This window comes from Dermochelys coriacea, chromosome 2 (assembly GCF_009764565.3).
Source record: "Dermochelys coriacea isolate rDerCor1 chromosome 2, rDerCor1.pri.v4, whole genome shotgun sequence".
NCBI classification, from domain to species: domain Eukaryota; kingdom Metazoa; phylum Chordata; order Testudines; family Dermochelyidae; genus Dermochelys; species Dermochelys coriacea.
The window spans coordinates 10,739,808-10,755,242 of record NC_050069.1 but is presented as its reverse complement, the minus strand read 5'-3'; the positions used below and the strand labels follow the sequence as shown (position 1 = coordinate 10,755,242).

The 15,435-nt window shown below is 37.4% G+C and overlaps 1 protein-coding gene across 5 annotated transcripts in view; it reads right to left on the bottom strand.

Annotated features, from left to right (window-relative positions):
* The window catches only part of TRAPPC9 (trafficking protein particle complex subunit 9), an 874,505-nt gene that overhangs the window by 829,998 nt on the left and 29,072 nt on the right, over nucleotides 1-15,435 (bottom strand). For all 5 annotated transcript variants that reach the window (XM_043507302.1, XM_043507301.1, XM_038389963.2 and 2 more), the window contains exons 4-6: nucleotides 13,517-13,645; nucleotides 10,522-10,548; nucleotides 1,761-1,882 (exon numbers count right to left, since the gene is read on the bottom strand). In XM_043507302.1, the coding sequence (XP_043363237.1) occupies nucleotides 1,761-1,882; nucleotides 10,522-10,548; nucleotides 13,517-13,645 (278 nt within the window). The remainder of the gene's footprint in view (nucleotides 1-1,760; nucleotides 1,883-10,521; nucleotides 10,549-13,516; nucleotides 13,646-15,435) is intronic.

Sequence of the window (15,435 nt, the reverse complement as noted above, 5' to 3'; positions counted from 1 at the left end):
TTAAGGACCAATCAAAAGAATATTTGCTTTTCCTATTTCTTCAGGTTTTCCCCGCCTCCTCCTTCACATGCTCCTGAGACTAATGTTCTAAATATTTGATTCCAGGAAAGGTACCATTACTTACAAACCTTTCAATAAACTCAAGACACCTCTCAGAGATTGCTCCAGCATACACATAGTATGTTAGTCAGCTTACACAGTAACATGTCTGTCATAAATATAAAAGGGAAGAGTAAACACCTTTAAATCCCTCCTGGCCAGAGGAAAAACCCTTTCACCTGTAAAGGGTTAAAAAGCTAAGACAACCTCACTGGCACCTGACCACAATGACCAATAAGGAGACAAGATACTTTCAAAGCTGGAGCGGGAGGAGGGGGAACAAAAGGGTTCTCTCTGTGTCTGTGTTGTTTCTGCCAGGACCAGAGCAAGAATGCAGGTCAGAACTCCTGTAAAAAGTCAGTAAGCAATCTAGTTAGATATGCGTTAGATTCTATTTTGTTTAAATGGTTGATAAAATAAGCTGTGCCGAATGGAATGTATATTCCTGTTTTTGCATCTTTTTGTAACAAGGTTTAGCCTACAGGGATTCTCTGTGTTTTGAATCTGATTACCCTGTAAGGTATTTACCATCGTGATTTTACAGAGGTGATTCTTTTACTTTTCCTTCAATTACAATTCTTCTTTTAAGAACCCAATTGCTTTTTCATTGTTATTAAGATCAAAGGGTTTGGGTCTGTGTTCACCTATGCAAATTGGTGAGGATTTTTTAATCAAGCCTTCCCCAGGAAAGGGGGTGTAGGGCTTGGGGGGGGGGAGGAAAACGTTTCCAAGTGGGCTCTTTCCCTGTTATATTTGTTAGACACTTGGTGGTGGCAGCAATAAAGGTCCAGGGACAAAAGGTAAAATAGTTTGTACCTTGGGGAAGTTTTAACCTAAGCTGGTAAAAATAAGTTTAGGGGGGTTTTCCATGCAGGTCCCCACATCTGTACACTAGAGTTCAGAGCGGGAAAGAAACCTCGACAATGTCAATGACAGAACTATATGCATGAATATTCAAAAGTATAACTGTGTCCACCAATTAACAGAAAACTTCCCCAAAATAACTAGCATTAATAATAGCACTTTACGTTCATATACACCCCTCTAAAAATATATACTAAGTAATCTACAGACCTTATAGTCTAAAGGCACAAGTGGTACAGTACATAGTACAACTCAACAGAGCACCATAGGGCTTGTCTACACTTGCAATTTATAGCGCTCTAACTTGCTGGCTAAGGGGTGTGAAAAATCACCCTTTTGAGCACAGCAAGTCTGAGCACTTCAAAGCGCTAGTGTGGACAGGCTCCCAGCGCTCTGAGTTAATCCCCTCATGGAGGTAGATTACCAGCTCTCTCCCAGCACTCATGCACGATCACACTTGCACTTCAAAGTGCTCCTGCAGCAGCGCTTTGAAGTTTCTAATGTAGCCATGCCCATAGTTTGAGGTTGGTCCCGTATAGTGTGAAGGCTTAACCAGAATTCTGAAATGGCTAGATCCCCTATCAGAAAGCAGACTCTGTATTCCCTCATTGTGCTGTACTGTTATAAGTTACTCATGTTTCTTACAACATTATTGTACACTTACACAAATGAAAAGAATGTGCCAACATTTATATGTACTTTAAGACAGGTGATCGTTAACATCAACTAAAAATGCATTGACAGTACACTGAAATTGATGCATGTATGGTAATTTTTCATAATGCACATAAGGTTACCTTGCTGTAGTAAGAAATGGCCTCTTTATATTTATCTATGATGTCTTCAGGGCCAAGACAGTTCTTGGCACGTCCTATTTCAGCACTGGTATCTGCATTTATACCATTTGAAGTAAGGGCACCTACAGTAGAACAGAGTAAGGAATGATCAGGAAGCTAGTTAAAATTAAACATATCTAATATGCTAAAATACAAAATAGGTTTCAGTGAAGTGTACATAATGAATAAATAAAGAAGCCATATCCAGGCTGAGTGACAGATGACTGGAGAATAATTATGCCTTACTAAAATGAACTAAAAAAATAATTCACTCATAAAAAATGCAAACAGGAGATATAGCTATTTGGTTATGAAAGAAGATTCAATATATGAATTTATAGTCTCCTATACCTACCTGGATGTTCAGACTTTGTTTAAAAAAAGGATTTTACTTCAAGAATTAAATAACCATAGCCCATTCAAAATGATACAATTTAACTTTGAGAAGCTTTCCATTTATATGACTTATGTTTTCTTTTAAAATTTTATATTTTTAAAAGTTTAGTGCAGAACAATTTTACATAAGTTTCATAAAATCTACCGGTCATAATCACTATCAAAATACTTGAAAATCCTTTAAAATGAACTTCTCTCTTTCATATACCCAACCTCAGAAAACCAAAGGAAAACAAATAAGCCTCGCAGCACGTCCTAAAGGACATCAAATCTGAGCCTGTCATACCAAGGATACAGGAAGCAAGCTCACATCCTGAGGACTCCCTAACCAAGCACATATTGCAACCAGCCCCCTCCAACTCTCTGGTCCCCCCTCCAAGCCTGTTTAATGACTAACGCCTGTTCTGCCCCTTCACTTCATCTCTTTCCCAAAATAAAAAATTAAAATAAAGGGATTGTGTCAAAGAAGGGGAAATGTAAGCAATGAGATATTGTGCCCATACCACCCTAATTACCACCCTAATTCCTTTGCTTATATGTTTATCCTTGTCCATTTGTGTTTCGTCTTTTTAAGTTGCAAGCTCTTCAAGGAAAGGGACCATATATCCCATGGGTTTAAGAGTCTAGCACAATAGGGCCCAAAACCTGACTGGGTCCTTTGTTAGTATTATTTGTATTGCGGGAGCCTCCAAACAATAACCATTGTCCTTGCTAAGAATTCAAAGAAGCTCTTCCTATTATTTAGAAAAAAGTAAACGAGTACTTGCGGCACCTTAGAGACTAGCAAATTTATTAAAGCATAAGCTTTCGTGAGCTACAGCTCACTTCATCAGATGCATTCTGAAGTGAGCTGTAGCTCACGAAAGCTTATGCTCTAATAAATTTGTTAGTCTCTAAGGTGCCACAAGTACTCCTTTTCTTTTTGCGAATAGAGACCAACACGGCTGCTACTCTGAAACCTGCTATTATTTAGAGTAAACTATGGACCTTAATAATGAAACTATCATCATTATAACTGGAATATTGAGCAATTTTCAAAGTTTGTATTTTAGAAGTTATATCTTTAAGTACAACAGAATTTTACTGTACAAATCCATTTAGCACGTATTTATAACATTTTGGTTTTTTCATGCAACATGATACTAGTATATGATACTATATGTATTTATCAAATAGGAACCTATAGCTCTGGAGAGTTTTATAAATGTTTTACAGCTCAAAGTCAATTAGAAATGTCATTTTATACAGAAGTCAGTGATAAGAAGCGGTACAGATTTACTATTTTGAAAATCTAAAAGCTGAAACGACAATTTCTGTAAAGTCCTTTTTAACAGGATGCCTTCACAATTGTCAGTTTAGAAAACAGATATTTTTGTTGACATAATATAAAACATTCGAGTATTTTTCAAGTCAAATATTCCAATTACTGTGTTTATGTAACAGCCTAAAACCAGAAGAAAATGTTAACAAGCTGAAATGGGGAACAGACCCTCACACAAAATCCAGTATATAGTCTCAATGTGAAACCATCCTGAACATCAAACAAATCGTGTTATGTTTTTAATAAGTTGTTCAGAATTCTGAAAATCTAATATAATGTTGGTATTTCATTCCCAGGTAAAACAATAATTTTATTGCTACACATTATGTATGTTTCATTTATGAATTACTGACCTCCATGTAACAACTCCTTCACCATAAGAGTCAATACTGGATCTATATACGTTTCACTCTGGATATTATTGCATACTTGACCAAAGATGGAAATCAAAATTTGAGCTGACAGAAAAACCATCCATTACAAATAATGATAGGACTAATGATTACTTTGTCCACTGGTTACTAATGGGATATGCAATCGTAGATAAAGATGTAAGAACTGATGAATTATTTAATATTGTACATCAAGTTTTTAGAGTACGATTCATTTTGATAAGATATTAATATTTACAGGCCTATACTCCAACTTATTCTACCAATAAAATATCAAAATATTGTGCAAAATTATACTGAAGGGATGTTTCATGAGAGAATTATTTTGATATAGATGATCAATGTTTGAAAAATCTACTCATTAGGTGAGAGAAAGATGTTTTCTCTAGTGAGCGGAGAAGACCTAAACTATCAATTTTAGCAGAATTATCTTACTGTTGCAAAGATTAAATTTCACTCACATTTGAAAGATAAGTGATACAGTTTCATCTTTCTGAATCTGTAGGCAGACAGTTCCAATATTTCTCTGCTGCTAAAAGCTTTCCCACACGGCAGCAGAATAAAATTAAGATGACTGGTCATTTTCACTAAACACACTTCAGATACCGGTGGACAAAAAAAGCAAGGCAGCCTTGGACCATGTTGGTTTCATAACACTACTGAGGAAAGCTACCAGAAAATAGATACCAAAGTTATTCAAAGAGCAGATCCTCCCCAGAATAGATGCTGGAAGAGAGATGAGAAGATAAACCTTTTTCTTCCTCTCCCCATTTTTGCAAATCTCAAAAAGATGGAGGAGTAGAGTGTAAGTCAGTCTTGCTGGAGCCCTAGACATAACTAAGAGTATGAACCAGAGTAGGCCTAGGCAGTATAACAACACACGAGGTATTAGCTAACTAAGTAAGCACGTTCCTTACCAGAGAGAATGGTACAGAAACAGCTACAGTTCTCAAGCAACTGTGTAAACAAATTCCCCAAGAGATTGTACAGGAAAACACTGACCTCTCATAAGATAAGAATGTGATGACAGGATAATGGATGAGGATGTTTTGTTCTAACTAGACGGTACAAGGTATAAAGGTGGTACACTCCTGATTTTGTTAGTTAACACTTAACTTGTTCATATCAATGTATAAAGGGGGCACCTTTGTATCAGCCAAGGGGACAGCATCCTGTTATGCCGACTGAGCCTTTACCCTGTCATGGGCAAACCTCTGTTAGTAACCCTGTGACCAGTTGGACAGGGCACTAGTACTGTGCTTTGTTGACAATAAACTTGGCCAAGCATCTTTACCACCAAATGAGCCTGTGGACTTTCTTTACAAATAATATTGACGTTTGCTGAATCAACATGCTGCCCTCTCTGACAGTGCAGCTAACACTGGAGGCTTCAAGAACAACAAAACTAACAATTCTGCAGCACCAGCAACACGCTGCAGCACTAACAACATGGAGAATAGTCTCAAGGTCCTGGAGTGTAAGAAAAGACTCCTTCCTCCCTTCCAATAAATAAAACCCAAGGGCACCATTAATAGAATTCCTAGCACCCTATCCCTTGCCAACAACCAGAGGTGGGGGAATGGGCTTCTCACCAGGGACATCACTGGTGGAGGCCCACAATATCTACCTCTGACTAACTGGTTTAGTCCTCCAGCTAGTAGATGTCTTAAATTTTTGAATCTTAGTATCAGACAGTGGTGATATCAGGTATCAGGAGGAGAAGGACCTTGGAGTATTGGTTGCTCACAGGATGACTACAAGCCGCCAATGTGATATTGCCTTGAAAAAAAGCTAATGCAGTCTTGGGATGCATTAGGCGAGTTATTTCCAGTAGAGATAAGGAGCAATAGATGCCATATCTCAACTTAAGTAAGGCTTTTGATACACAAACTAGAGAAGTATAGCCTAGACGAACCTACTATAGGGTGGGTGCACAGTTGGCTGGAAAACCATACTCAAAGAGTAGTCATTAATGGCTCAAAATCAAGCTGGAAGCGCATATCAAATGGGATCCCACAAGGATCTATCCTGGGTCTGTTTCTGTTCAAAACCTTCATGAATGATTTGGATAAGGATATACAGAGTATATTTATAAAGTTTTCAGACGGTACCAAGCTGTGAGAGGTTGCAAGAGCTTTAGAGGATGAAATTCAATAAGTACAAATGCAAAAGTATTACAACCTAGGAAAGAATAATCAACTGTCAATCAAGTAAATACAAAATGAGAAATGACTGCCTAGGAAGGAGTACTGCACAGAAAAGGATGAGGGTTTATAGTGGATCACAAACTAAATACAGTACTGTTGCAAAAAAGCAAATATTCTGGGATGCATTAGCAGGAGTGTTGTAAGCAAGACACAAGAAGTAATTCTTCCACTCTACTCCGCACTGATAAGGTCTCAACTGGAGTACAGTGTCTAGTTCTAGGCACCACACTTTAAGAAAAATGTGGACAAATTGGAGAAAGTCCAGAGGGGAGCAACAAAAATGATTAAAGGTCTAGAAAACATGATCTATGCGGAAAGATTGAAAATTTGGGTTTGTTTAGTCGGGAAAAGAGAAGACAGAGGGGACCTAACAGTTATCAAGTTTGTAAAAAGTTGTTACAAGAAGGAAGAAAAATTGTTTTTCTTAACTTCTGAGGCTAGGACAAGAAGCAATGGGCTTAAATTTCAGCAAGGGAGATTTAGGTTACATAGTAGGAAAAAATTAACTGTCACGTAGTTAAGCAGAGGAACAAATTACCTGTAGAATCTGTCACTGGAGGTTTTTAAGAACAGGTTAGACAAACAGCTATGGTCTAGAAGATAATAGCTATGGTCAGAAATGGTCTACAAGATAATACTTAGTCCTGCATCAATACAGGGGACTGGACGAGATGACCTATTAAGGTTCCTATATTTCTGTGATTCTATATACTTGGGAAAAATCAATATTGTAAAAATAGAGCTGTTAAAGCTAAAACAGTCTTTATCCAGACTTTTATGGTAGTAACTGAGAAAAAAAGTGAGCAGTAGATTTCAAGTCACTGACAGGCTAGCCTGAACTGACACGAAATTTAAAAGAAACCACACGGGGAAGCACAAAAATAATACTTTTTTTAAAAAGCTCTGCTCCGTCTTCAGTTATTTGGTCAGATTCCTCTCTCCTTGTGTTATAACTGTGATTCTACAATTTGTATTCAATGGTTTAATTTGTGCTGTTAAAGAATGAGCCGAGAATAATGTTCTGAATAAAAGACTGCTTTGATCAGAAAATAAGGAAATATAGATTCCAAATTACCCGAAATAAAAAAAGCCCTTTTACTAGATGCAGCCACAGATGGTTATGAATGAAGTTATGAAGAGAGTAAAGCCTTAAAGCCAATAGAGATATCAAAACAGAAAAGGATTAGGAATATAAAGAATGAACCGCCACAAAAATATCACCAGAATACCGTAGTGTTTATAACAGAATGGCTGAATCTGTAGGATCTCTGAAATTTCTTCAAGTTAATGAATTGAAGGAGATTCAGGAGCTCACTTTCAAAAAAACCTGAGACACAGAAGGCAATCTTGATGGGATTATATGTCCTACTTCAAGATTAAGAAATAAATCATCAGAACTGTAAGAAACATATCACATTTTCTTCCAGTAATCTAAAATTAGATAGATTTTTAAAGGGCTAGAGTTTTAAGTAATAATTTTATCTTGCCTCTCTGTCTCTATTTTTATATATGTATATAAAGAAAGAATAATAAAATCTTGTTCTTCAAGGGTAAACACTACATATAACTATTTAGATGCATTATAGAGAATTTTTGCTTTCCTCTAAATCATAAATAAAGCATTGATCACTAGAAGCGACAGGATACAAGACAAACAATTGGTCTGATCCATTGCAGCATATCTTATGTTCCTGACAATGCACCCACTTTACCTAGTCATCTGGCAAAGTCATTCATTTCAAGAAGATATAAGGAGATTCTATCTGCCTTTATTCGGTTTAAGTACAGAAAAGGGAAACAAAAATAATTAGGCGTATGAAACAACTTCCATATGAGGAGAGATCAATAAGACTGGGACTTTTCAGCTTGGAAAAGAGACTAAGAGGGGGGGATATGATAGAGGTCTATAAAATTATGACTGATGTGGAGAAAGTAAGTAAGGAAGTGTTATTTACTCCTCCTCATAACACACGAACTAGGGGTCACCAAATGAAATTAACAGGAAGCGAGTTTAAAACAAAGAAAAGGAAGTATTTCTTCACACAATGCACAGTCAACCTGTGGAACTCTTTGCCAGAAGATGTTATGAAGGCCAAGTCTAACAGAGTTCAAACAAGAACGAGGTAATTCATGGAGGACTGGTCTATCAAAAGCTATTAGCCAGGATGGGCAGAGATGGTGTCCCTAGCCTCTGTTTGCCAGAAACTGAGAATGGGCGACAGGGGATGGATCACTTGATGATTTCCTGTTCTGCTCATTCCCTCTGAACCACCTGGCATTGACCACTGTTGGAACGGGACTAGATGGACCTTTGTTCTTATCCAGTATAGCCATTTTTATCTTCTTCTCTCAAAAGAGATCACACACTGCTTTCCTTCATTCCAGTCAAATTTACACTTTCACAAAACAGAGTAACTGAGGTGGAATTGAACATGTAGGATCCTCCATAAGAAGTTCTACAGCTTAAGTTACTGCAAACAACCCGGCTTCCACAAGCCATGAGGAAAAAAAGCAGAGTTGGCACTCTCCCCTTTTATGCCTCCAAGCTTAATCCCTGGGCACAGGCTCCCCTCCAACTGCAGAATTGGAAGAGAAAATCGGAATCTTACATTCTTACATCAAAAAGAAAAGGAGTACTTGTGGCACCTTAGAGACTAACAAATTTATTAGAGCATAAGCTTTCGTGAGCTACAGCTCACTTCATCGGATGCACGAAAGCTTATGCTCTAATAAATTTGTTAGTCTCTAAGGTGCCACAAGTACTCCTTTTCTTTTTGCGAATACAGACTAACACGGCTGCTACTCTGAAACCTGTCATTCTTACATCAATTGCCTTTGTGAGATAGCTTATTTAATAATAAAAGCTACTGAAGAATCCCTAAACCAAAAAGTGAATATTGTTTAGACATCTACAGAACACCGCTAACATATGGGAACAAATACAATACTGTTCATATGAAAACTACTGGACAATTCTTCATTTAATTCTAAGCAACTGAGCTATGAGCAGCTGCCAAGAAAATAGAGAAGAGTGATCTTCACTTAAAAATAAAACTAAACAGTGACTGAAACTATTAGAAATGGTCGTTTCAATTTAAGGTGACCCATTTAGCAGTTTCACTGTATCATGTGTTCATTTTTAAGAAAGTTACAGACAGTCTTGATAATCTGTACTAGTTTTAAAACAAAGGAACATTCCAACTGTCATTTCTATATAAAACAGTCCTTTTTCAGCTTATTTTAGATATCTTCATTTTAAAACAATTGTTCCCAGAAAAAACTGATATACATTGGTAAGGTGTTTCATGTTACATTAACTGGGGGCAAGGGAAATTATAACAACATATATTTAAAAGAAGCAAGTGAACTTTTTTGTTGCAAAATGTGCAACCACTCCTGCTACAGAGCACCAGGGTAGAAGTATTTTTCATTAGTGCTTATGCAACAAGCTGCCTTTAGGGTATGCTGCAAGTCTCATTTCTTCAATTGGCCTATTCTGAACCATATTTGCCACATACCCACTCTTGTACCTGTTCATTTTTTGTTCTTCTATTCATATTGCTAAATGGGAATAGATCCCACTGAAATGGGTTGGGTGGCTTGCACCACAGCATTGGGTTTGTCATAGTGCCAGATGCTTTGATAAATACAGTACTCACCTGGACACTATGTCTTAATGGATTCTATTTGGTTTTTATTGTCTGATACTCAGATGTCTCAAGTGTCACCTTGCAAATAGACTAAATAAATGAATCCCAAATCACATAATTTTGGTTTAATAAACAAGCTACAATTTGTAAATCCTCTTTTGTCATCAACAGCCTTTTGGTGGTAAACCGAATGCTGCTTCAGAGTTTGAGCAAAGTAATTATTGAAACAAAAATAAAAACCCACAGGACTAAGAATGCTAGGAAGACACTGTATCGAGAACAGAGTAAAGTCAACATTACTGCTCTAGAAAACAGCATTAAAACTATTACCTCACAGCATTACTAAAAATGTAACGGGGGGGAGGGAAAAATCAAGGAGTTTTTGTAAGTAAATGGAAAGAGAAAGTTAAGCCAGATTTCTAACCATGCTGATTTTATTTAGACAGTATTCTCCAAAATTAATATGATCATGACAAAGTCACAGGTTCAAATTTTTAAAAATGCCTATCAAGTTTTGGATAAGTGACTTGATATATCTTGGGCCTGATTTTCAGAAGTGCTGAGCATCCACAAAACAAAGAGTCAAATCAGGCCCACGCTTTATCAAACTGATACCAAAAACTGAGGCACAAAGTCAGAACCAATTTTGAAAATTTAGCTGTAATCATCCACACAGATGCAAAACAAGTAACAACAAAAACAAAAACAAACAAACAAAAAGCTTACTGTCAGAAAACAAGCAAAAAGACAAAGTACCTGGGTCAATGAGAACTTCTTGTGCCCCTAGAAGGAGGGGAAAAAAAATGATTTTTTTCAGCCTTAAAAATATAGCCAACATAAACTAAGCTATTGCAATATATTTTACAACTATCATCAATCATGAGCAGAATTACAGGAAAATTATTAAAATCCAGCAGACATTCCTGTTTAAAACTTGAATGAAGTCACAGCACATCAATTGTTGTTTCATTACAACATATTTACCATATCCTGTACCTATATTAAATGTTCTTTTTTTAAAAAAATTCAGAAAAAAGTTATTAGTTCTAAGACCAAACCAAAAGCAATTAATATTTTTCTTGAATTATTGATATTTTAGAGACAAATCCTAGTAGATCTTAATTTTTAGTCTCTCCCCCCGCCCTTTTTTTTTTTTTGGTTAGCAAGCTTCCATAAAACAGTCTCCTTGTAAGTGCTTGAATATAAATAATCCTGTTTTACTCTGCCAGCATGATATCTTCCTAATTGGGCTATTAATTTAACAGATGTAATGCTCTTGTAGGAACACACTTTTAAATAACTGTAGAGTATTTAACACACAACTACCACCATTAGGACCCTTATACTATTTTCATGTCTTCCGACTTTCTTTATAAAGATTACCCCATTTTTCTGAGATTTTTTTAATGGACTCTAACATCACAGAGCATGGCTCTTCAGAAACTGTGAATGCATGTTGGTGGTAGACTTCAGTCAAGGTTGGGTAGCAGAAAGAAATGCTCCCTCCCTCTCAAGTACTCCATGAGATTCTAATATGAGATGTTTTGTGTAAGGCCTACCCAACAACTCAAACCATTTATGTCAAATATATGGTAAAAGGAGACTGCATTTGAGAGAAGTGACTATAATATATATTTTTTATAGATACAGCATCCTGTTGCTCTCAACCTTGGAGAAGGTAACTGAAATGTGAAGTGAGGGCTTAATAGCCCCAAATTATTGGTGTTCTTTATCCAATAGCTTGTACTTCCTTAAACTGATTCTCAGTCTCTAGACCAGACAGGTAAACTAGAGATCTAAAAGCTACAAGAAAACTGGAATTAATTTTCTATATCTAATTCTATAAGGCTATTTTACTAGTCACCTTTAAAAATGCAAGAAATCAAATAGAAATGCAACTGAAAAAGTAAGATACTTCAGACAGAAAGGAGTTGCACAAACAGTCAGAAAACCTTACAGGAGGTAGATACAAAAATGGGTACAAAGATTGTGTTGTAATCAGACCTTTATATATATTTTTGGAGAGATGGTTTGGGATCAGGATTTAATACCTGTTCCGACAAAGATTAGAATCCAACTATTTAGGCCCCAAAATGATAGTGATAATAACTGGAGCTAGTGAATGATATCTTGTGGACTGTAAAATAACCGCTCTAGATTAAGATGTGTGTTCCTGAAAGGTATGGAGTGAAGAGAACAGACTGAATTAAAATACTAGTTGTCTCTATGAATAACTTTTTTACTTGATGCAGAGAGTAGCTTATCGAAAAGCTTTAAAACAAGAAATTTAAGAAGTTTTATATTTAACAGTATATTAAATATACAACTTGCAGAAGTGACTGGAAGACACTGCAAATTATTAAATTACAAAACAAATGAAGTAGTAATACATCACTAAATGTATTTTGTTCAGTTATTCTGACAACTATCACTTAATTATAATATAGTTTTGTAAAAATAAGTTTTAGTAACGAGACCTCACTGCAACATCTGCTATTAAATCTTTGCTGAGAAGCGACGAGAGCCACAACTGTGTGCTTGGTGAGTGAGATATCATCTTGTCCAACTTGTAAGACTCATTTTAACAGGTTATGGGACCAGCTGGACAAAACTTTATTTAATTAAATGACGAATACCTGGTGTAATTTTTTGAAACATGCTCTTTTACTGTAAAGTTGAAATGTCAATACATATAATTTGTAATTCATTCTTTGAAACTGCAAAATAAAGGTTTGCTGGTTTTTGATATGTCGATTAAGTAAAGCTATTTTTTTTTTACAAGATGGAATTAGTTCTGATCACAATTTAAAAAGGAATTTATGACCAGCTATTAGACAGGATGGGCAGGAATGGTGTCCCTAGCCTCTGTTTGCCAGAAGCTGGGATTGGGTAACGGAGCAAGGATCACTTGATGATAAACCTGTCAGTTCATTCCCTTTGGGGCACCTGCCATTAGCCACTGTCAGAGGACAGGATACTGGGCTTGATGGACCTTTGGTCTGACCCAGTATGGCCGTTCTTATGTGAACAAGGGAATGGGGATTTTGTTTTGTTTTTTTAAACTCTAAATAGAAAGCAGGCACTCTCTCCAAGAAAGGTAACCCATTTCATAAAAGCTATACAATTAAAATATTTACAAAGAGCATACTGAAGCCTTACAATGGCAAGTTGTCAGTTTCCTGACTGTTTAATTTTACAACCAACATTTTAATAAAAGACCTACTAAATAGGCTTTGTTTAAAGTTGATATGAATTACAAATCAATATTAGAGTATTATAATTCACACAAGTAACATGCATTATTGGCAGAGTATATATGCCAAGTTTTTAACAAAGTGATAGGGTCTTCCAAACAAGTCCTTGAATAAAGAACACCAAAAGCCTTTAGATATTGAACATACCCTTCTTATCCTTATCAACACAGAAATCCCTCTCACACCATTTATATATTTTCTGAAAATTGCCTGTGTTTTTCTGTGCTGAATGATTTTTGCCAAATCTTAAGCAGAATCCTGGTCTTCACACAACCAGAGAAATTTTGAACAAATTCTATTTCTTAATATCACTACAAAACCATAGGATTTTTATAATAAAAAATAAATCTTCTAACAAAAAAGAAATGTAGTTCAGTTTAATACCATTTTTACCCTTGTGTGAAATTCTTATTACACATGGGGTAAAAAAGACTATAGATTATAGGTTGCCATTACTAAACATCTGGGAAAAAAGTCAGAACAGAAGCCCCGTTTACCTGGTCTGTGTCTGTTGCCTGCCTCAGCAGGAAGAGAAGTACCTTGTGCCCTACGAGCCCCAGCTTTCCCTCCTGTGCCACCAGGGTAGTGATAGATAACTGATGCTGAGCATAAACCTTCAAGAGCAGCTGGAGATTAAAGATAAATAAATATTTAATTAACAGAATCAATTCATTACATGACATGAAGTATTATAATTTATAATCCTATAAACAGAGCCTCAACAACCTCACTCTGCCAGGGGCACTCTCAGAAATTTTTTCCATGATACGCATCGTCAATCCCTGCAAAACCATCCTCGCTGCGCCTACCGAGGTCACACCATACTCCGTCCGTCTGCCTTCAAGCATGTCCAGCCCAGGTGCAATCTCATTCCCCATCCCTGAGAAGGAACATGGGCTGCTGGAAATGGAGCAAAGCCAGGCAGGACCCCAGAGGGGAGCCCTGGTACAAAAGCCAGCCCCACAGCAGCAGCAAGGAGAACCAGTGCTATCAACCCCACTGCTTATGTGTCCAGCCAGGCTTGACCCTGCAGCCCCTCCATCACGATGGAGGGACCACAGTAGTGCTGAAAGTCAACGCACAGGGGCTACAATGCAACTCTCTCAATTTTGGCCCCATGGATCTCTCCATCATGATGCTTTCAGCAACCTCTGTCATAAACGAGGGGCCACACCTGTCTGGGCGGTGGGGTGGCCACCCCTGCTCCTCTTTGCCACGGTCAATGATACGCACCAAGTGTAACAGGCGTATGGCTGCACGTATACCACAGCACCCATTTTACTTCAGGAGTAAAAATTTTATCTGGCTCCTTCCCGTGCTAGAACAGAACCTTCTAAGCACCATTATTCCTTTCTCAAGAGAGGAAGGAAAAAGACAGGAAGTAGAGTGGCTGAAGCTGATAGATCTTTTGCAAGAGGGGAGCCATGAGGTAAAATAACCCAAAGACGTGTCTGTGGGGTATGTCTACACTTAGCTGGAGGTGCAAATTCCAGCTTTAGGATATATACCGCATGCTAGCTCCAATCAAGCTAGTGCACTAAAAATAGATTGTAGGTACGGCAGTGTGAGCAGATAGCCACTGTAAGTACATACCTAGAATCTTAGATAGCCAAATACTTGAAGTAGCTAGCCCCTTTTGCCACTTGTACCATTGCAGCTACGCTATTTTTAGCGCAACCGCTTGATCAGATCTAGCATGGGTACATTGCCTTGCACCAGAATTTACACCTCCAGGTCAAAGTGTATACATATCTTAAGAGGAGCTGAAGGAGAAGCAAAGAACAGAGCAGCAGCAGCTGCTAGTGATTGCCCTACATGGATGATGTAAAGATCTAGAAAGCATGACCTAGGAGGGAAGATTGAAAAAATTGGATTTGTTTAGTCTGGAGAAGAGAAGACTGAGGGAGTACATGATAAAAGTTTTCACGTGCATAAAAGGTTGTTACAAGGAGGAGGGTGAAAAATTGTTCTTGTTAACCTCTGAGGATAGGACAAGAAAAAAATGGGCTTAAATTGCAGCAATGGAGGTTGGACATTAGGAAAAACTTCCTAACTGTCAGGGTAGTTAAACACGGGAACAAGTTGCCTAGGGAGGTTATGGAATCTCCATTATTGGAGGCTTCTAAGAACAGGTTAGACAAACACCTGTCAGGAATGGTCTTGTTATTACATAGTCCTGCCTTGAGAGCAGGCGACTGGACTAGATGATGGATTGAGGTCCCTACACTTCTATGATTCTATGGAGGAATGAAAATCAGCAGCTAAGAGTCCAATGACCACTTGTGCACCTAGGAGAAAGGCAACAGCACCACAACAAAAAAAAGAGGCCTTCAAAGAGGTGAAGCCTAGGGGCCAAAACTGATTTGCATGAGGTGAAAGTATGGTGAAGGTATGGTCAATGCAAGTTAAATATATG